The sequence below is a fragment of the Hyla sarda genome, chromosome 2, assembly GCF_029499605.1.
Source record: "Hyla sarda isolate aHylSar1 chromosome 2, aHylSar1.hap1, whole genome shotgun sequence".
NCBI lineage: Eukaryota > Metazoa > Chordata > Amphibia > Anura > Hylidae > Hyla > Hyla sarda.
Window position 1 is genome coordinate 75431473 of NC_079190.1, and position 14373 is coordinate 75445845.

Here is a 14373-nt window from a genome sequence, read left to right on the forward strand (position 1 = left end):
CTTGGCACCGGCTTGTTGTGCCAACGCCCCCTCCAGATGGAATCTCCGCCTGCAGTATCTCCAGGCTGAGATTCCATAGTGTGAATGAGCTCTTACTGTAACTGTATTTGGCTGTGTTTGTGTAGAAAGATTTGTTTCGCCCAAGACAGTGGTCTTCAGACTGAGGCCCTCCAGATGTTTCAAAACTACAACTACCAGCATGCACGGACTGGTCTAGAAGTAACATGAAAACTTGATTTTAAAAAGAGGTCACTTTCCCTTTTCATTTCTAACAGACTTTGCCCTGATTTTCTTCTTTTTCTTTCAGCGTCAGCAATTTTTTTCGGCTTTTGAATCAAATTGATATCAACATGGATAATCTGAGCACCAAAGTTGATAATGCAGTCTCAAAGCTTCAGAAAAGATATGAAACAACATGCAACTTGTACCAAAAATTTCAGAGGTAACTGCTATCTTTCTTAGAGTGCATTCACACCACGTTTTTGTAATACCGTTCCCATATTAAGTTTTTGATAAAAATCGGATTCCTCAAAACCTGACTAAACTGTATCAAAATGTGTGTACAAATTTGAACCCGTATACGGTTAAAAACCGTATACAGTTTGAAAAATGAAGTCCGGTTGCATCCGATTTCAAGAAAAAAACGTATACATTTTTTACTTTTCACTCCATTTTGAATAAAGTTTCACTTGTTTGATTTAAATTCAAAGAAAAAACTGTGCAAAGTCAAAAATACGGATGGTGAAAACCGGATGGAACATACGCACATACGGTTCTGTACTGTTCCCATTGACTCCCATGTTACAAAAACAAAAACAAAACATACGGTTTAATACGGTTTTTCACCCGGACCAAAAAACATGTTAGACTACGGTTTTGGGTACGGGTAAAAAAATGGACAAAACCGTATAAGACACAAAACGGACTAAACCGGATGATGCGCTTGACATACGGTTTACAATGTTAAGTCAATGCATACGGTTTCCTATATGGTTCCGTACAGTTTTTCACTTAAAACCGTATATGGGAGCTGTATAGCAAAAACATGGTGTGCATGCAGCCTTAGTGTTACTTTCATATAGAAAACATTTGACATATCAGACCCCAACTAATTTCTAGATATCACCAGAAGATGCAAGTGGTAGCGGTTTTCACCTCCTGGCTGCACTGGTGGGGCTCCATAGACTTATCAAGTGCAGCTGGCAGCCAGCCCAGAGGTTTCTCCCAACATATATAGTGGTCTGTCAGGGTCTAAACCAGTGTTTCCCAATCGGGGTGCCTCCAGCTGTTGCAAAACTACAACTCCCAGCATGCCGGGACAGCCTTCGGCTGTCCCGGCATGCTGGGAGCTGTAGTTTTACAACAGCTGAAGGCACTGTGATTGGGAAACACTGGTCTAAACACTCAGACTCCCACCCCTATTAGGCCTTGTTCACATTGCCGTTGGACTCCACTATTTGGATTTCCGTCAGCAATCTGGCCAGAAGGACGGGAGTTTAGTGGAGAGAAAATGGGTGCTAGCACTATTTTTTAAATTTTTTTCTCTCTGCTAAAGTCCTGTAAAATTACCGGGTCTCCGACAGACCCCATGCAAGTGAATGGGGTCCATCATGACTCGGTAGTAGCCGTTGGCATCTGTCCCGATTCAGGGTCCGATCTGCTCGGGTCGATGCAAACGGACGTGTGAACCAAGCCTAAGTAACATTGTGCTGTTCTAACAATTGGCAACATTGTTTTGTGACCTGATTTGTATATTTTGTTTCTCTGGCAAGCATTCTGGGCCTCAATGAGCTATTTTCTTAGTTTATACATCGTTGCCTTTGAAGAGCTGTAGCTTTTTTTATTTATCTGTCATCCTAGCTAGAGATGAGCGAACTTACAGTAAATTCAATTCGTCACGAACTTCTCGGCTCGGCAGTTGCTGCTTTTCCTGCATAAATTAGTTCAGCTTTCCGGTGCTCCGGTGGGTTGGAAAAGGGGGATACAGTCCTAGGAAAGAGTCTCCTAGGACTGTATCCCCATTTTCCAGCCCACCGGAGCACCGGAAAGCTGAACTAATTTATGCAGGAAAAGTCATCAACTGCCGAGCCGAGAAGTTCGTGACAAATTGAATTTACAGTAAATTCGCTCATCTCTAATCCTAGCCATATGAGTGCTTTTTTTTTTTTTTTTTTTTTTTAATGCTTGTACTATATTATGGAGCTATTTTGGGGTTCATATAAATTCTTTTTTTTTTTTTTTTTTATTAAATAAATGTAAACATTTTTGCAGAGGAAAAGGAAAAAAATGCTATTTTGTCATTTCTTTTTTTTATTTTTATTTTTTGCATTTTAAATTTAAACCTCTGAGAGTTAGACATGCCAGAAAACAGAAAAAATTCAGCTGGAACGCTTTGAACCAATATTACATTTTTTGTAGCTTTTTTGTTGTGACAGTATAAAGAATTAGATATCATGGTCTAAGTTGTTAACATTTTTTAATAGAGTCCCTTTTCTATAGCATTGTCAGTACATTATAGCGTCACTGAGCAGCTAATTACATGGGAAGGGCCGGGGTGTGGGAAAGATTTCCACTCGCCTGTCTCAGTATTGTGCAAACCGTGTCTGAGATGCATATTTTTCTGTAAGGCCGAGTAAAACTAATCATTTTTATTTTACAAAGCAAACGAAATGTCAGCTGTGACCTGAGGTATGCAGTTATGGTTTTATATGAGGTAGATCTGTGAGATGCATGAATCCTACAATGAGCCACATATACAAGGGTACCCCTATATACTATACCTGGCTCAAACTACACTAGTAGTGTTCGCTGGCTTCACCAACACAATGGATATCTGTTGGGGAATATGTTGAACACTGGACATTGACAGGGACAATCTGAACTGAAAACCGGTGGAAATAGTTTCATAAATCAAATGCACTTGGGGGACAGTCATGTCCTATTCTGTCAGTGAAAAAACTGCTAAAGTCAATAATATTGGTTTTAGTATGGATAGTTTGTGTCTGTTCATACTTGCATTCTCCATAAGATAAGGATTCTAGAGCAGTGGTTCTCAACCTTTCGCGACTGTACCCCCAAAGAGTGGAAGTATGTCCACGGGTACCCCTCGCGCTTAAGTTCACGTGAGGGGTACCTGCGGACAAAATAAGTCATAAAAGTACTTAATTTCATAATGGCGTGTGCTTACCTTTCTAATGCCATACTAATGCTTAATCCCCTTGGATAATGGCAAAAGGGAATCGGAAGGAGGGGAAAATAATGTCACAAGGGGATTAAAATGGATGGGAGAGGGGGATAATGATTACCCCCCTCCATATTAATCCTCTTGTGCCATTATTCCCCCCCTCCCTTTGATCCCCCCCCCCCACTACGCTCCATCTTAATCCCCTTGTGCCAATATTCCCCCCTCTGATCCCCCTCAGCCGATATATGAGATACATACAATAACACCCTCCCATACTGCGGTGTTACACTTAGTTTAACATGCTTACCAGGCCTCTGTCACTTGTAAGGCCCAGCAGCCACTGCAGCTCATGTAAAGTGGCCGCGGTACAGTATAGCGAGCAGCCACCATGACTGCGGCGTCCAATCTCCGCTCTGCCCTGAGAAATACTGGCCAATGCATGACCGGTATATGTCAGTGAATTGCCGTACCCCGCATAACCCTTTGCGTACCCCTAGGGGTACACGTACTCCTGGTTGATAACCCCTGTTCTAGAGCAGCTCTTATCATGCTGCATTGTTATTATTCTGTTTTTCCTCTTAGAAATGTTTAAATAAATGAACAATTGAGAGTTGCCATTTCCCTGCAATTTCTGACGCGGTCTTCACCGATTGAACAGTGGCAGTATGTAGCGACACGTCAGTGGAAATGGTAATGCACTTCAATTTAATTATATATTTCCAGGAGGAATGGCACAACAGAGTTCCAAGAAAAAGATGCTGCAGAATTGTTGTTTCTTGGGGGAAAGCAAATATTTACGATCACTGACTCCATATCTCAGTACATAGTACAGAATTGTTGTAATACATGATAAAAACTTTGCTGTCAATGTATCGTATTACTAAAACATAACTTTAATTCTGTATGCTCTAAAATATGAACATAAAGGTCCAATATAACGCAAGTAATGAAAACACACCAAATACGTTGGTGTTTTAGGTTGCCAGATCAGTGCCTTGATGCTATCTTGCATTGATGCTACAATGAAACAAAAAGCTATTTTCATATGACCTTAAAATCCCAGTAGCAGTTTAACCCCTTAACGACACAGGACGTAAATGTACGTCCTGGTGAGGTGGTACTAAACGCACCAGGACGTACATTTACGTCCTAAGCATAACTGCGAGCATCGGAGCGATGCCCGGATCATGCGCGGCAGGTCTCGGCTGCTGATCGCAGCCAGGGACCCGTTCGTAATGGCGGACATACGTGATCCTGCGGATATCCGCCATTAACCCCTCAGATGCCGTGATCAATACAGATCACGGCATCTGCAGCATCGCGGTCACTAAAATGGATGATCGGATCGCCCGCAGCGCTGCCGCGGGGACCCGATCATCCAGCACGGCAGACGGAGGTCCCCTCACCTGCCTCCGCTGTCTTCCGGGCGTCTTCTGCTCTGATCTTCCTTCCCACAGACCAGAGCAGAAGATCGCCAATAATACTGATCAGGATTAGCAATCGAGTGTCCCTATGGGGACTATTAAAGTGTTTAAAAAAAAATATATAAATAAAAAAGTAAAAATATTTGAAAAACCCCCTCCCGCAATAAAAACGTAAATTGTCCCATTTTCCCTATTTTTTTTATATATACATATTTGGTATCGCCGCGTGCGTAAATATCTGAACTATTAAAATAAAATGTTAATGATACCGTACGGTGAACGGCATGAACGTAAAAAAAAAAAAAAGTGCAAAATAGCTGCTTTTTTATAACATTTTATTCCCCAAAAAATTAATAAAAAATGGATTAAAAGTTCTATATAAGCAAATATGATATCAATAAAAAGTACAGATCACTGCGCAAAAAATGAGCTCTCATACCGCCGCTTATACGGAAAAATGAAAAAGTTATAGGTCTTCAAAAACGATTTTAAACGTACTAATTTGGTTAAAAAGTTTGCGATTTTTTTTTTTTTTTAAGCGCAATAGTAATAGAAAAGTGTATAATCATGGGCATCATTTTAATCGTATTGACCCAGAGAATAAAGAACACATGTCACTTTTACCATAAATTGTACGGCGTGAAAACAAAAGCTTCCAAAATTAGCAAAATTGTGTTTTTTTTTTTAAATTTCACCACACAAATAGTATTTTTTTTTGGTTGCGCCATACATTTTATGGTAAAGTGAGTGATGGCATTACAACGGACAACTGGTCGCGCAAAAAACAAGCCCTCATACTAGTCTGTGGATGAAAATATAAAAGAGTTATGATTTTTTGAAGGAGAGGAGGAAAAACGAAAACGTAAAAATGTAATTGTCTGCAACCTTAAGGCCCAAAAGGCCTGCGTCCTTAAGGGGTTAAAATATATATATAATATGTGTTCTCAACAGGTTTCCTCCATAATATTAAAGGGGTACTCTGGTGGAAAACTTTATTTTTATTTTTTTTAATGTACTGGTGCAAGAAAGTTAAACAGATTTGTAAATGACTTCTATTTAAAAATCTTAATCATTTCAGTACTTATTAGCAGCTGAATGCTACAGAGGAAGTTTTTTTTTTTTTTTAATTTCTTTTTTGTGTTGTCCACAGTGCTCTCTGCTGACACCTGATGCCCGTATCAGGAACTATCCAGAGCAGGAGAAAATCCCCATAGCAAACCAATGCTGCTCTGGACAGTTCCTGATACAGGCATCAGGTGTCAGCAGAGAGCACTGTGGACAACACAAAAAATAAATTAAAAAGAAAAGCATTTCCTATGCAGCATACAGCTGCTAATAAGTACTGGAAGGGTAAAGATATTTTTAATAGAAGTCATTTACAAATCTGTTTAACTTTCTGGCACCAGTTAATAAATTTTTTTTTTTTTATTCCACCGGAGTACCCCTTTAAAGTGTTCACCAGCAGACAATACTGGGACAGTATATGACAAGGGCTGAATACATAGCAGGTAGAGAACAAACTACATACCACAGAAAAAGGCTGCCTGACAGTCAGGATAGGTAAAAGATAGTAACCGGCTGCTACGAGCCACTTGTTTTGCCACATGCCTGTAGATGAGATGATTTGGGGCCCTATTACATGGGGTAACTATTGGCCAAACAGGCTCCTAACATAACCTTATGTCAGTGTTTCCCAACCAGTGTGCCTCCAGCTGTTTCAAAACTACAACTCCCAGCATGCCCGGACAGCCTTTGGCTGTCCGGGCATGCTGGGAGTTGTAGTTTTGCAACAGCTGGAGGCACACTGGTTGGGAAACACTGCCTTATGTAATGGGACAAAAGATCAGCCGACAAACAAGCAAAAGCTTTGTTATAATGACATATTTGTTACACCAAATGGAAAAATTGTTTGTTTTCTCTTAAGGACCTTTGACAACATCTTTATGGAACAGACAAATAATCAGTAAGTATATTTTTCTGTTATTTCTATGTAATAGTCCTATTATTTGAAGCCAACCCTCCGGGCTTTAGTGAGCATCATGTAGCTTGTTGACTGCAATATAAGAACCGTACTGTCTCAAATCTTTCAGTTCCTCACAATCCTAGTTGAACCAACTACCGATGTCATTAGCGCTGCTAATATTTACACTTTTCCCCTTTTTATACATGATGTCTGTGTTGGTATATAAATGTGTAAGACACTATGATTTTGTTATGCTATCTTGCAAAATGTCTCTTTAAATGTAATTGTTGCAGGCAAATATGTATTTGTATATTATATATAGTTGGTGTTTATGGAATTGTTAAAACTTTTTCCGTCATCTTTCAGGACCTCTGCAGAGTCTAATAGACTTCACCTTATGAAAAGTTCCTGGGTTACCTTCATTTTAGCTAAAGGTAAGAATGTTGTTTGCAATTTTAGGAACCTTGATAACTCACCTCACTGTCAGGGATGTGGAATTCCTATCGCCCGACGCCCAGGACAAGCAGTTTTGGGGCCGGGCAGGTGAATTTGTCCGGCCCTTAGCCCGGCTTCGGGCAAGCAGGGCCGGACCTGACAAGTCGCCTGGACCTCTGCAGTCTGTATGGAGCGGGCTCCCGACTCCTGCCCGCTCCATACTCTGCAGCCCCCGGCTGTAAAAACCTGTGTCCTCCGAAGCAGAGCAGGGGAGTTGAGAAGCTGTGTATTTGTCTTCTCTCCCCTGCTCTGCAGACGTGCGGGGGGAGATGGGGGGGGGCGTGGCTTCTTGCTCCCCGTGCAGACCTGCGTCCTCTGCCTTCACTCCCCCCAGCTGTAGCTTCGGAGAGCTGAAGGGAGGAGCGGACGCGGGTCTGCACGGGGAGATGCATGCGGCGCTCACAGGGGAGCCCCCGGCTGTTCTCAGTAGCCGGGGGCCGTCGCTAATAGCCAGCATGCGACGATCGCCGCGGCTGGCTATTAACCCTTTAGATCGCCACTGTCAAAGCTGACAGAGGCGTCTAAAGGGACATGTGAATGCTCACTGGTGGGCTAGTGGGGTGGATCGCCCCCCGGCAGCGCGATCGCAGGGGGGCGATCCACTATAGAGGTAGCCGGAGGGCTTACCTCTGTTCCCTGCTGTCCCGCTCTGTCAGTGATAGATCCTGGCTGGACCAGGCTCTATCAATGGATCACAGAGCACACAGATTCATAAAGTTCAATAGAACGGGGCATTATCGGATTATTGGCAAGGTTATTGCCGATACCGATAATGCCCAAAATCGTGATTATCGGCCAAACCGATAATCGGTCGATCCCTACTCCACTGCCCCCCCATCCGGAACACTGGATTCGGGGGTCGTGACGTCACACCCCCTCAATGCAAGTGCCCTCCCATAGACTTGCATTTTGGGGTCGTCTTGTGACGTCACGACCCCCGCAACCCGTACCCAGCATTTGGAAATAAATGTTCCGGACACTGGGGCAGAGGAGTACCCCTTTTAAGACCCCCACTAATTGCAAGAACCAGTGGGGAGGAAAGTGCATGGCAGAATGCTTCTCTCTCCATGTTGTGCGTATGGCCACAAGGTCCCTTTGACTTACGTTGAAATTCTGTCTTGGTCATTTGGTACAGAGCTAGAAAAGAACAGGTTTAGTGCATGCACTTCTTCGGGATCGTTCTAGTCATTGGTCAGGGTTTGAACCCTCAGACCCTGACATGTCAAAGGTTTTTTTTTTAAAGTGAACAAGCCCATTTAAAGTTTAAATTTGATTTTTGGAAAGATGAGCTGTCAGTTTTAATTAATATTATTATAATTTTTTTTTAATAAAGGGAACGTTTTACAGATGGATGATGACCTAGTGATCGCCTTCCAGTTGCTGCTGTGTGTCCTGGAATATTTTATCAAGCGTTCACCCTCAGATGTTCTCAAGGAACCATATAGTATGTTAACTCTAGTAATGTTTCAATTAACATCTTGGTTTTGTTGTCCCTTTTTAAGTTGAAATTACAAAAATGTATGGCACCATAAAAATGTTGCTTCCCCTTCAGTGACATTGGTTATATTTCAGCAATTGAAAACAGTTACAGATGGGCCTAGTCTTATAATAATATATAGAAAAGTAATTTTCAATATGAAGAATACATTGATTCCCAGCGTTTACCCCCAACAGTCAAATGTTTAAGACTTATAGTGTAAATACAGTGTATATTAAATACATTTTAATGGCTTATGGACTGCCTGCGCCATGTTAAACAAACAAGTGATCAGACAAGCAATCAGGAACTGCCAGGGACCCTGTAGAGAGGTGTGGAGAGGCTTCTCTGCTTTCACATACACAGTGCTTCAGTCCCAGAGATTAAACCCCTTAAATCCCACAGGCAGTAGCAGCAGTGGAATTTAAGGAGTTTAGAGGGAAGTTGTTCCCTCTGTTGACCAATTTGCACTTCATGCAGCAATATTGGAGCATTGTTGGGTTTTAGTGGCAACCATGGGCTTGGCAGAGGTTCCTGGTCTATCACAGGGGAGACCACTCTGTTTAAGGGCAGGTTCACCTGACTAAAATCTGCACTGAATTGGATGCATGGCAATTTCCACAAGGATTGATCTGAATTTTCTACTCATACACTGAATAAGCAAAGAATTGCAGCGTTTAGTCACCTTAAAAAATTTCAAATTCAAGGGTTATTCCCACTTGGACTATTATGGCATATCATCAGGATAAACCATAACTGTCCAAAGGATGTGAATCCTACCTCTGTCATAGCTTCCCCATATACCCAATATAATATACCAAAATGACTGAAATAAGCTAGGGAATCTTTTTTTTATTTTATTGTAAAGTTGTAAAAATAAGTTTTTGCACATGTTACCATGAATAAAACAAAAAAAAAAGAAAAGAAAATCTATAAAAAAAAATGGCATTAAAGAAAACCTGTCAACTGTTTTATATTGCATGAACCACGGGCAGAATGGCCTTGAGTAATATCTGTGTATAGAAAGATGCCTTACTCAAGGCTGGCAGGGTTCGGCAACTTGAAGCAGCCTGGTGTGTCATGAAAAAGGCTAAAACTCTGGTTGTTAAGGGGTTAAATAGCATGTTACACCTTATTATTATGTAAGAAAATGACAAATAACCATTATTGCTTTTTTTTTACTGCCATCTGCCAAAACTTTTATATGCTTTTCCTTGCTAATATTTTTAGGTATATGACTATTTGTATGTTTTTTTTATGTCGAGTAAACCATTTAACATTATTATATGAAGGTCAATATTCACTAATCCTGCTGTCACTTGATTGTAGAAAGTGCAGTGAATGGGACATCTGTGAGTGGATCAACCCGTGCGTCCCGACGTGGTCAGAACAGGAACACAGGGACGTCACAGAAATCTGAAGCAGACACCAAGGTTATAGAAGCTCTTTGTAAGGCGAACGAATGTCCGGTTGGTGAGGTAATAATTTCCCCTGTTTTTAGTTTGATTTTGGTTGAGGAAGTATAAACAGGTTTCACCTCAAATATAAATAAGTAGGGACAGACAGAGGATTGCATTACACCTTTAGACATTTCTCCATTACTACGCCTCCTGTCTGTCTTCTTCAAAATTACACCTCTCTTAAAGAAATTTCTACAGAACATCTAGGACTGCTAAAAATGTAACTCACAGTACTATTTAAATCTACTAACATGTTTCCTTCATGTTATTTATTCTTTTATGAATGTATAAAAAAAAGTCACCCGTGGTGTCTCGGACCACTCCCCTGTGCTCCTCATCCTGACTCTCCCTGGTCCCTCTAGTATGCGCTGCTGGCGCTTTAACCCCTTATTGTCTCTCCCTTTTGGACCCACAAGATGGCATTCCTGTGCAGCTACAGATATTTATGCATGACCATAGAACGACTAAGGATAAATTGTTACTGTGGGAAATGATGAGGCATACCTACGTGTTTAGCTACAGCCTGCTATCTCCTTTTTAAGATGGGAGGTGGTGCGGGAGGAGAATGATCTGGCGACACGTTGTTCTGAGCTGCAACAGAGATGTGGGGGACCCCTCTGACTCACAGAGGAACGACTGGTTACATGCGGTACGACAGTATTTCTTCTGCCTTCAGGAGAAAGCAACTAGGAAACACTTCTTCAATAAACAGACAGCGTTTGAACAAGGAAAAGTCTAGTAAGCTATTGGCTTATTTGATTCATCAGAATTCCCAGTCTCCTGCAATTCCGGGATCGGTGCTCCTGATGGGGGACTGTTCTGACCAGATTGTGGATAGATTTGCTAGATACTACACTGACTTGTATTTATCCAGGGCTTATCCTTATGATAACATTTCTCGATTCTGTCACTTTTCCCAGACTCTTACTTTCCCAGTCGCCTTACTGGAACCTGACTTTACCATAGAGGAGCTGACAAACGTAATTGGGGCCTTGGCAAGGGGCAAGTCACCGGGTCCTGACGTACTCCCGTTGAAGGTCTACCAGCAACATAAGGAGCATTTAGCACCTTGCCTCTTGTTGTTGTGCAGCCTTTGATGCTGACAGACTTCCTGTATTGTTTTACAACGCTTCCATTGTAGTTATATTGAAACCGGATAAAGATCCCCTTGACTGTAGTTCGTACCAACCTATTTCTCTCCTTAATTTAGACTATAAGATACTTACTAGAATGTTAGATATCCAACTTAACAAGGTAATACTGGAGGTTGTCCACTTGGATCAATCCGTATTTGTGCCGGGGTCGATCCACGTCCAACAACATCCGTAGGGTGCAGGTGCTTAAGCAGATTGGAGTCACAAGTGATCAGGACTGGGCACTGGCCTCTCTGGATGCCGCCAAGGCTTTCGACTCCATTGAGTTACCGTTCTTCATGGAGGTTTTGCATCGCTTTGGACAGAGGTTTATTAAATGGATCTTTATAGCTCCCCAAGGGCCCATATGGCAATCAATGGCGCCTTGTCTTCATATTTCTGATTGGCTCAAGGCACACAGCAGGGCTGCCCTATCTCTCCCTTGCTTTTTGCACTAGCAATTGAGCCGTTGGCTTTCCAGATCAGCCAACACCCCTGTTATGCAGGGATTCGCGTTGGCACGAGGGAGGATAGGGTAGGTCTGTATGCGGATGACCTGATATTCTTTATGACAGCTCCAGAGACAACTCTTCCGATTAGTGTATTGATTAGTAACCATTTTAGGGACTACTCAGATCTTAGAATTAATTGAGGGAAGTCGGTCTTTATGCCCTTGCGGCTTGGAGACTGGGGCACGGAGGCACGTGGCCTGAGGGTAGTGACTGATTTCAAATATCTTGGGGTGCTCTTTTGGGGAGACCACAGTCGAACATTCTCGGGGAAAAAAAAATACCGCAGGGTACACTTACCGAATTTGACGAGCAAAAATAAATAAATAAACAGCCTCAATGCAATGCTCAACATCAATTTATCTGTTGGCTATGTAGAGTACAGTGCTGCTTTATACAGCAACTCACAAGTGACGTCTTCTAAAATCAGTGTTCCCTTCTCTTCTCCGGGTCATCATAACGATTTCTTCGAGCCACAATTCTTCACTGTTAAACCTGCAAAACAAACTTATTAGCCTTTGCACTTTTCCTGCATCAGCCTCCAGATTCCCCTTTTACAAGTGAAGAGGAATACAGGGGTGTATAGGTGTAAAGAGGTAACAGAGGGGTATAGAATAGTGTACATGGGTGACAGGTGTGTAGAGGAGTGTACATGGGTGACAGGTGTGTAGAGGAGTGTACATGGGTGACAGGTGTGTAGAGGAGTGTACATGGGTGACAGGTGTGTAGAGGAGTGTACATGGGTGACAGGTGTGTAGAGGAGTGTACATGGGTGACAGGTGTGTAGAGGAGTGTACATGGGTGACAGGTGTGTAGAGGAGTGTACATGGGTGACAGGTGTGTAGAGGAGTGTACATGGGTGACAGGTGTGTAGAGGAGTGTACATGGGTGACAGGTGTGTAGAGGAGTGTACATGGTTGACAGGTGTGTAGAGGGGTGTACATGGGTGACCGGTGTGTAGAGGGGTGTGACAGAGCGGTGTACATGGGTGTAGAAGAGTGTACATGGGTGACGGGGCATAGGAGGTGACGGCTGTACGTGGGTAACGGATGTTGGGGGTGTAGAGGAGTGTACATGGTTGATAGAGGGGTGTTGAGGGGTGTACATGGGTGAGAGATGGGTGTAGAAGAGTGAACATGGGTGACAGGGGCGTAGGGGGTTAAAGAGGGGTGGACAGGAGTGATAAGGTGGTAACGGGTGGCAAAGGGACAGAGGGGTGAATTGTGGAGGTTGGACATAGGTGATGGAGGATGGTCAGACAGTGACAGTGCAAACAAGGTGGACATAGATGACAGGAAAGTGGACAAGGGTGAAAGGGGATAACAGAGGGGTGAAAAAAGGGGGTGGACAGGGGTGACAGAGGAAAGAGGGTGCAGTACCTTAATTAAGCTGAGCTCTTTTTCAATGTCCTTCTGCAGGGGGCTGGGAGGATGGTCCGGGGGCCGGGAATATGGTCCTGGTGCTGGGAGGAAGGTCCGGCAAGATGGTCCGGCGCACCATTCCCATTGCATATATCCCCTTCCTGGCCTGCGCGCCTGTGACTCACTCACGGCGCCGCAGGGGGGACGCTGTGTGCGCAGTGCGCACATAGGCTTCCCTTCCGCCCCCTGCACCGCTGTGATTCACAGGCACGCAAGCCGGGGTGGGAGGTTTAAAAAAAAAAAAAATAATAATAATAAATAACTTTTTTTAAATAATTGCTGGAGCGTTGGGGTACACCGGGCATGGTTGGGAATCATTGATCTAGAGCTTCAGCACCTATGCCGGTATAAGAGAGTTCTGGGGTGAGGTCCTCTCTTCTCATATGTATGTTTCACCAACCAACAGACTTATTCAGCTTTAAATGCTTTATCAGTCTTGCCTGATACTGGTGCGTCTGGTTAGAATGGGTAGATGCCAGACAACTGACCACCATAGATGTATGGCCCCTTTGCTCTGACTACCTTCATATGATGTGGTCCTGCCCCTACATGACTTTTTGGCTGAGCATTTTCCAATTCCTGAGCCCAAGAGATGTTTATTGGGTATTTTTGATGAGGAGCAGTGGACACACTGTGAAATAGTCTTGCCTGCTGTAAGTCCATAGCAATAAATTGGATGGACCCCAGAGTTCCAACCCTCTCGGATGGAAATCCCTTATGAATACTGCTGTTAACTATGAATATTTGATATATAAACCTAGGAAAAGCTCATCCAAGTTTCATAAGATCTGGGCCATGTGGTGCAACTCCCCCCCCCTCCCCCCCCCCCCATACTAATTACTCTATCAGTAGATTTTCAGCAGTAAGAAACACCCAACAAACACCTGCACCTAGCAAACACCTGCACGTTGTTCTCTTTCAGACCTCACGCACTCCCAACCACCTCCTTGCATTCCACTTCTTATTCTTATTCCTCTGTTTTTATCTGTGACCGTCGAGTGTGGACTTTTTGTTTGTCTGTTATTTAGTTAGTCATCTGGACACTTGTGTCAGAAGTTCCCAATATAGTGGATGGTTCTGTTTTCCGTTTTGTATATTGCCTTCATGTGATGCCATTGTTTGAAATCACCTTATCCATTCCCAATGTGTTTTTTTACCTTACATATGATTGCTGTTTGCACTCCTTTTGTTCACATCACAATAAACTCAGTTAAAAACAGTGTCATGCGATAAAAAAAAAAAAAAAAAAAAATGTACCTTCAATTTTAGAGCTTTTGATGCATTTTTTTAAACTATTTGTTTGTTTA

General features: G+C 42.8%; 1 protein-coding gene across 3 annotated transcripts in view; it reads left to right on the forward strand.

The window, feature by feature from the left end:
• The window catches only part of RB1 (RB transcriptional corepressor 1), a 170445-nt gene that overhangs the window by 12160 nt on the left and 143912 nt on the right, over positions 1 to 14373 (forward strand). For all 3 annotated transcript variants that reach the window (XM_056562104.1, XM_056562107.1, XM_056562105.1), the window contains exons 4-8: positions 308 to 442; positions 6533 to 6571; positions 6938 to 7005; positions 8400 to 8510; positions 9873 to 10021. In XM_056562104.1, the coding sequence (XP_056418079.1) occupies positions 308 to 442; positions 6533 to 6571; positions 6938 to 7005; positions 8400 to 8510; positions 9873 to 10021 (502 nt within the window). The remainder of the gene's footprint in view (positions 1 to 307; positions 443 to 6532; positions 6572 to 6937; positions 7006 to 8399; positions 8511 to 9872; positions 10022 to 14373) is intronic.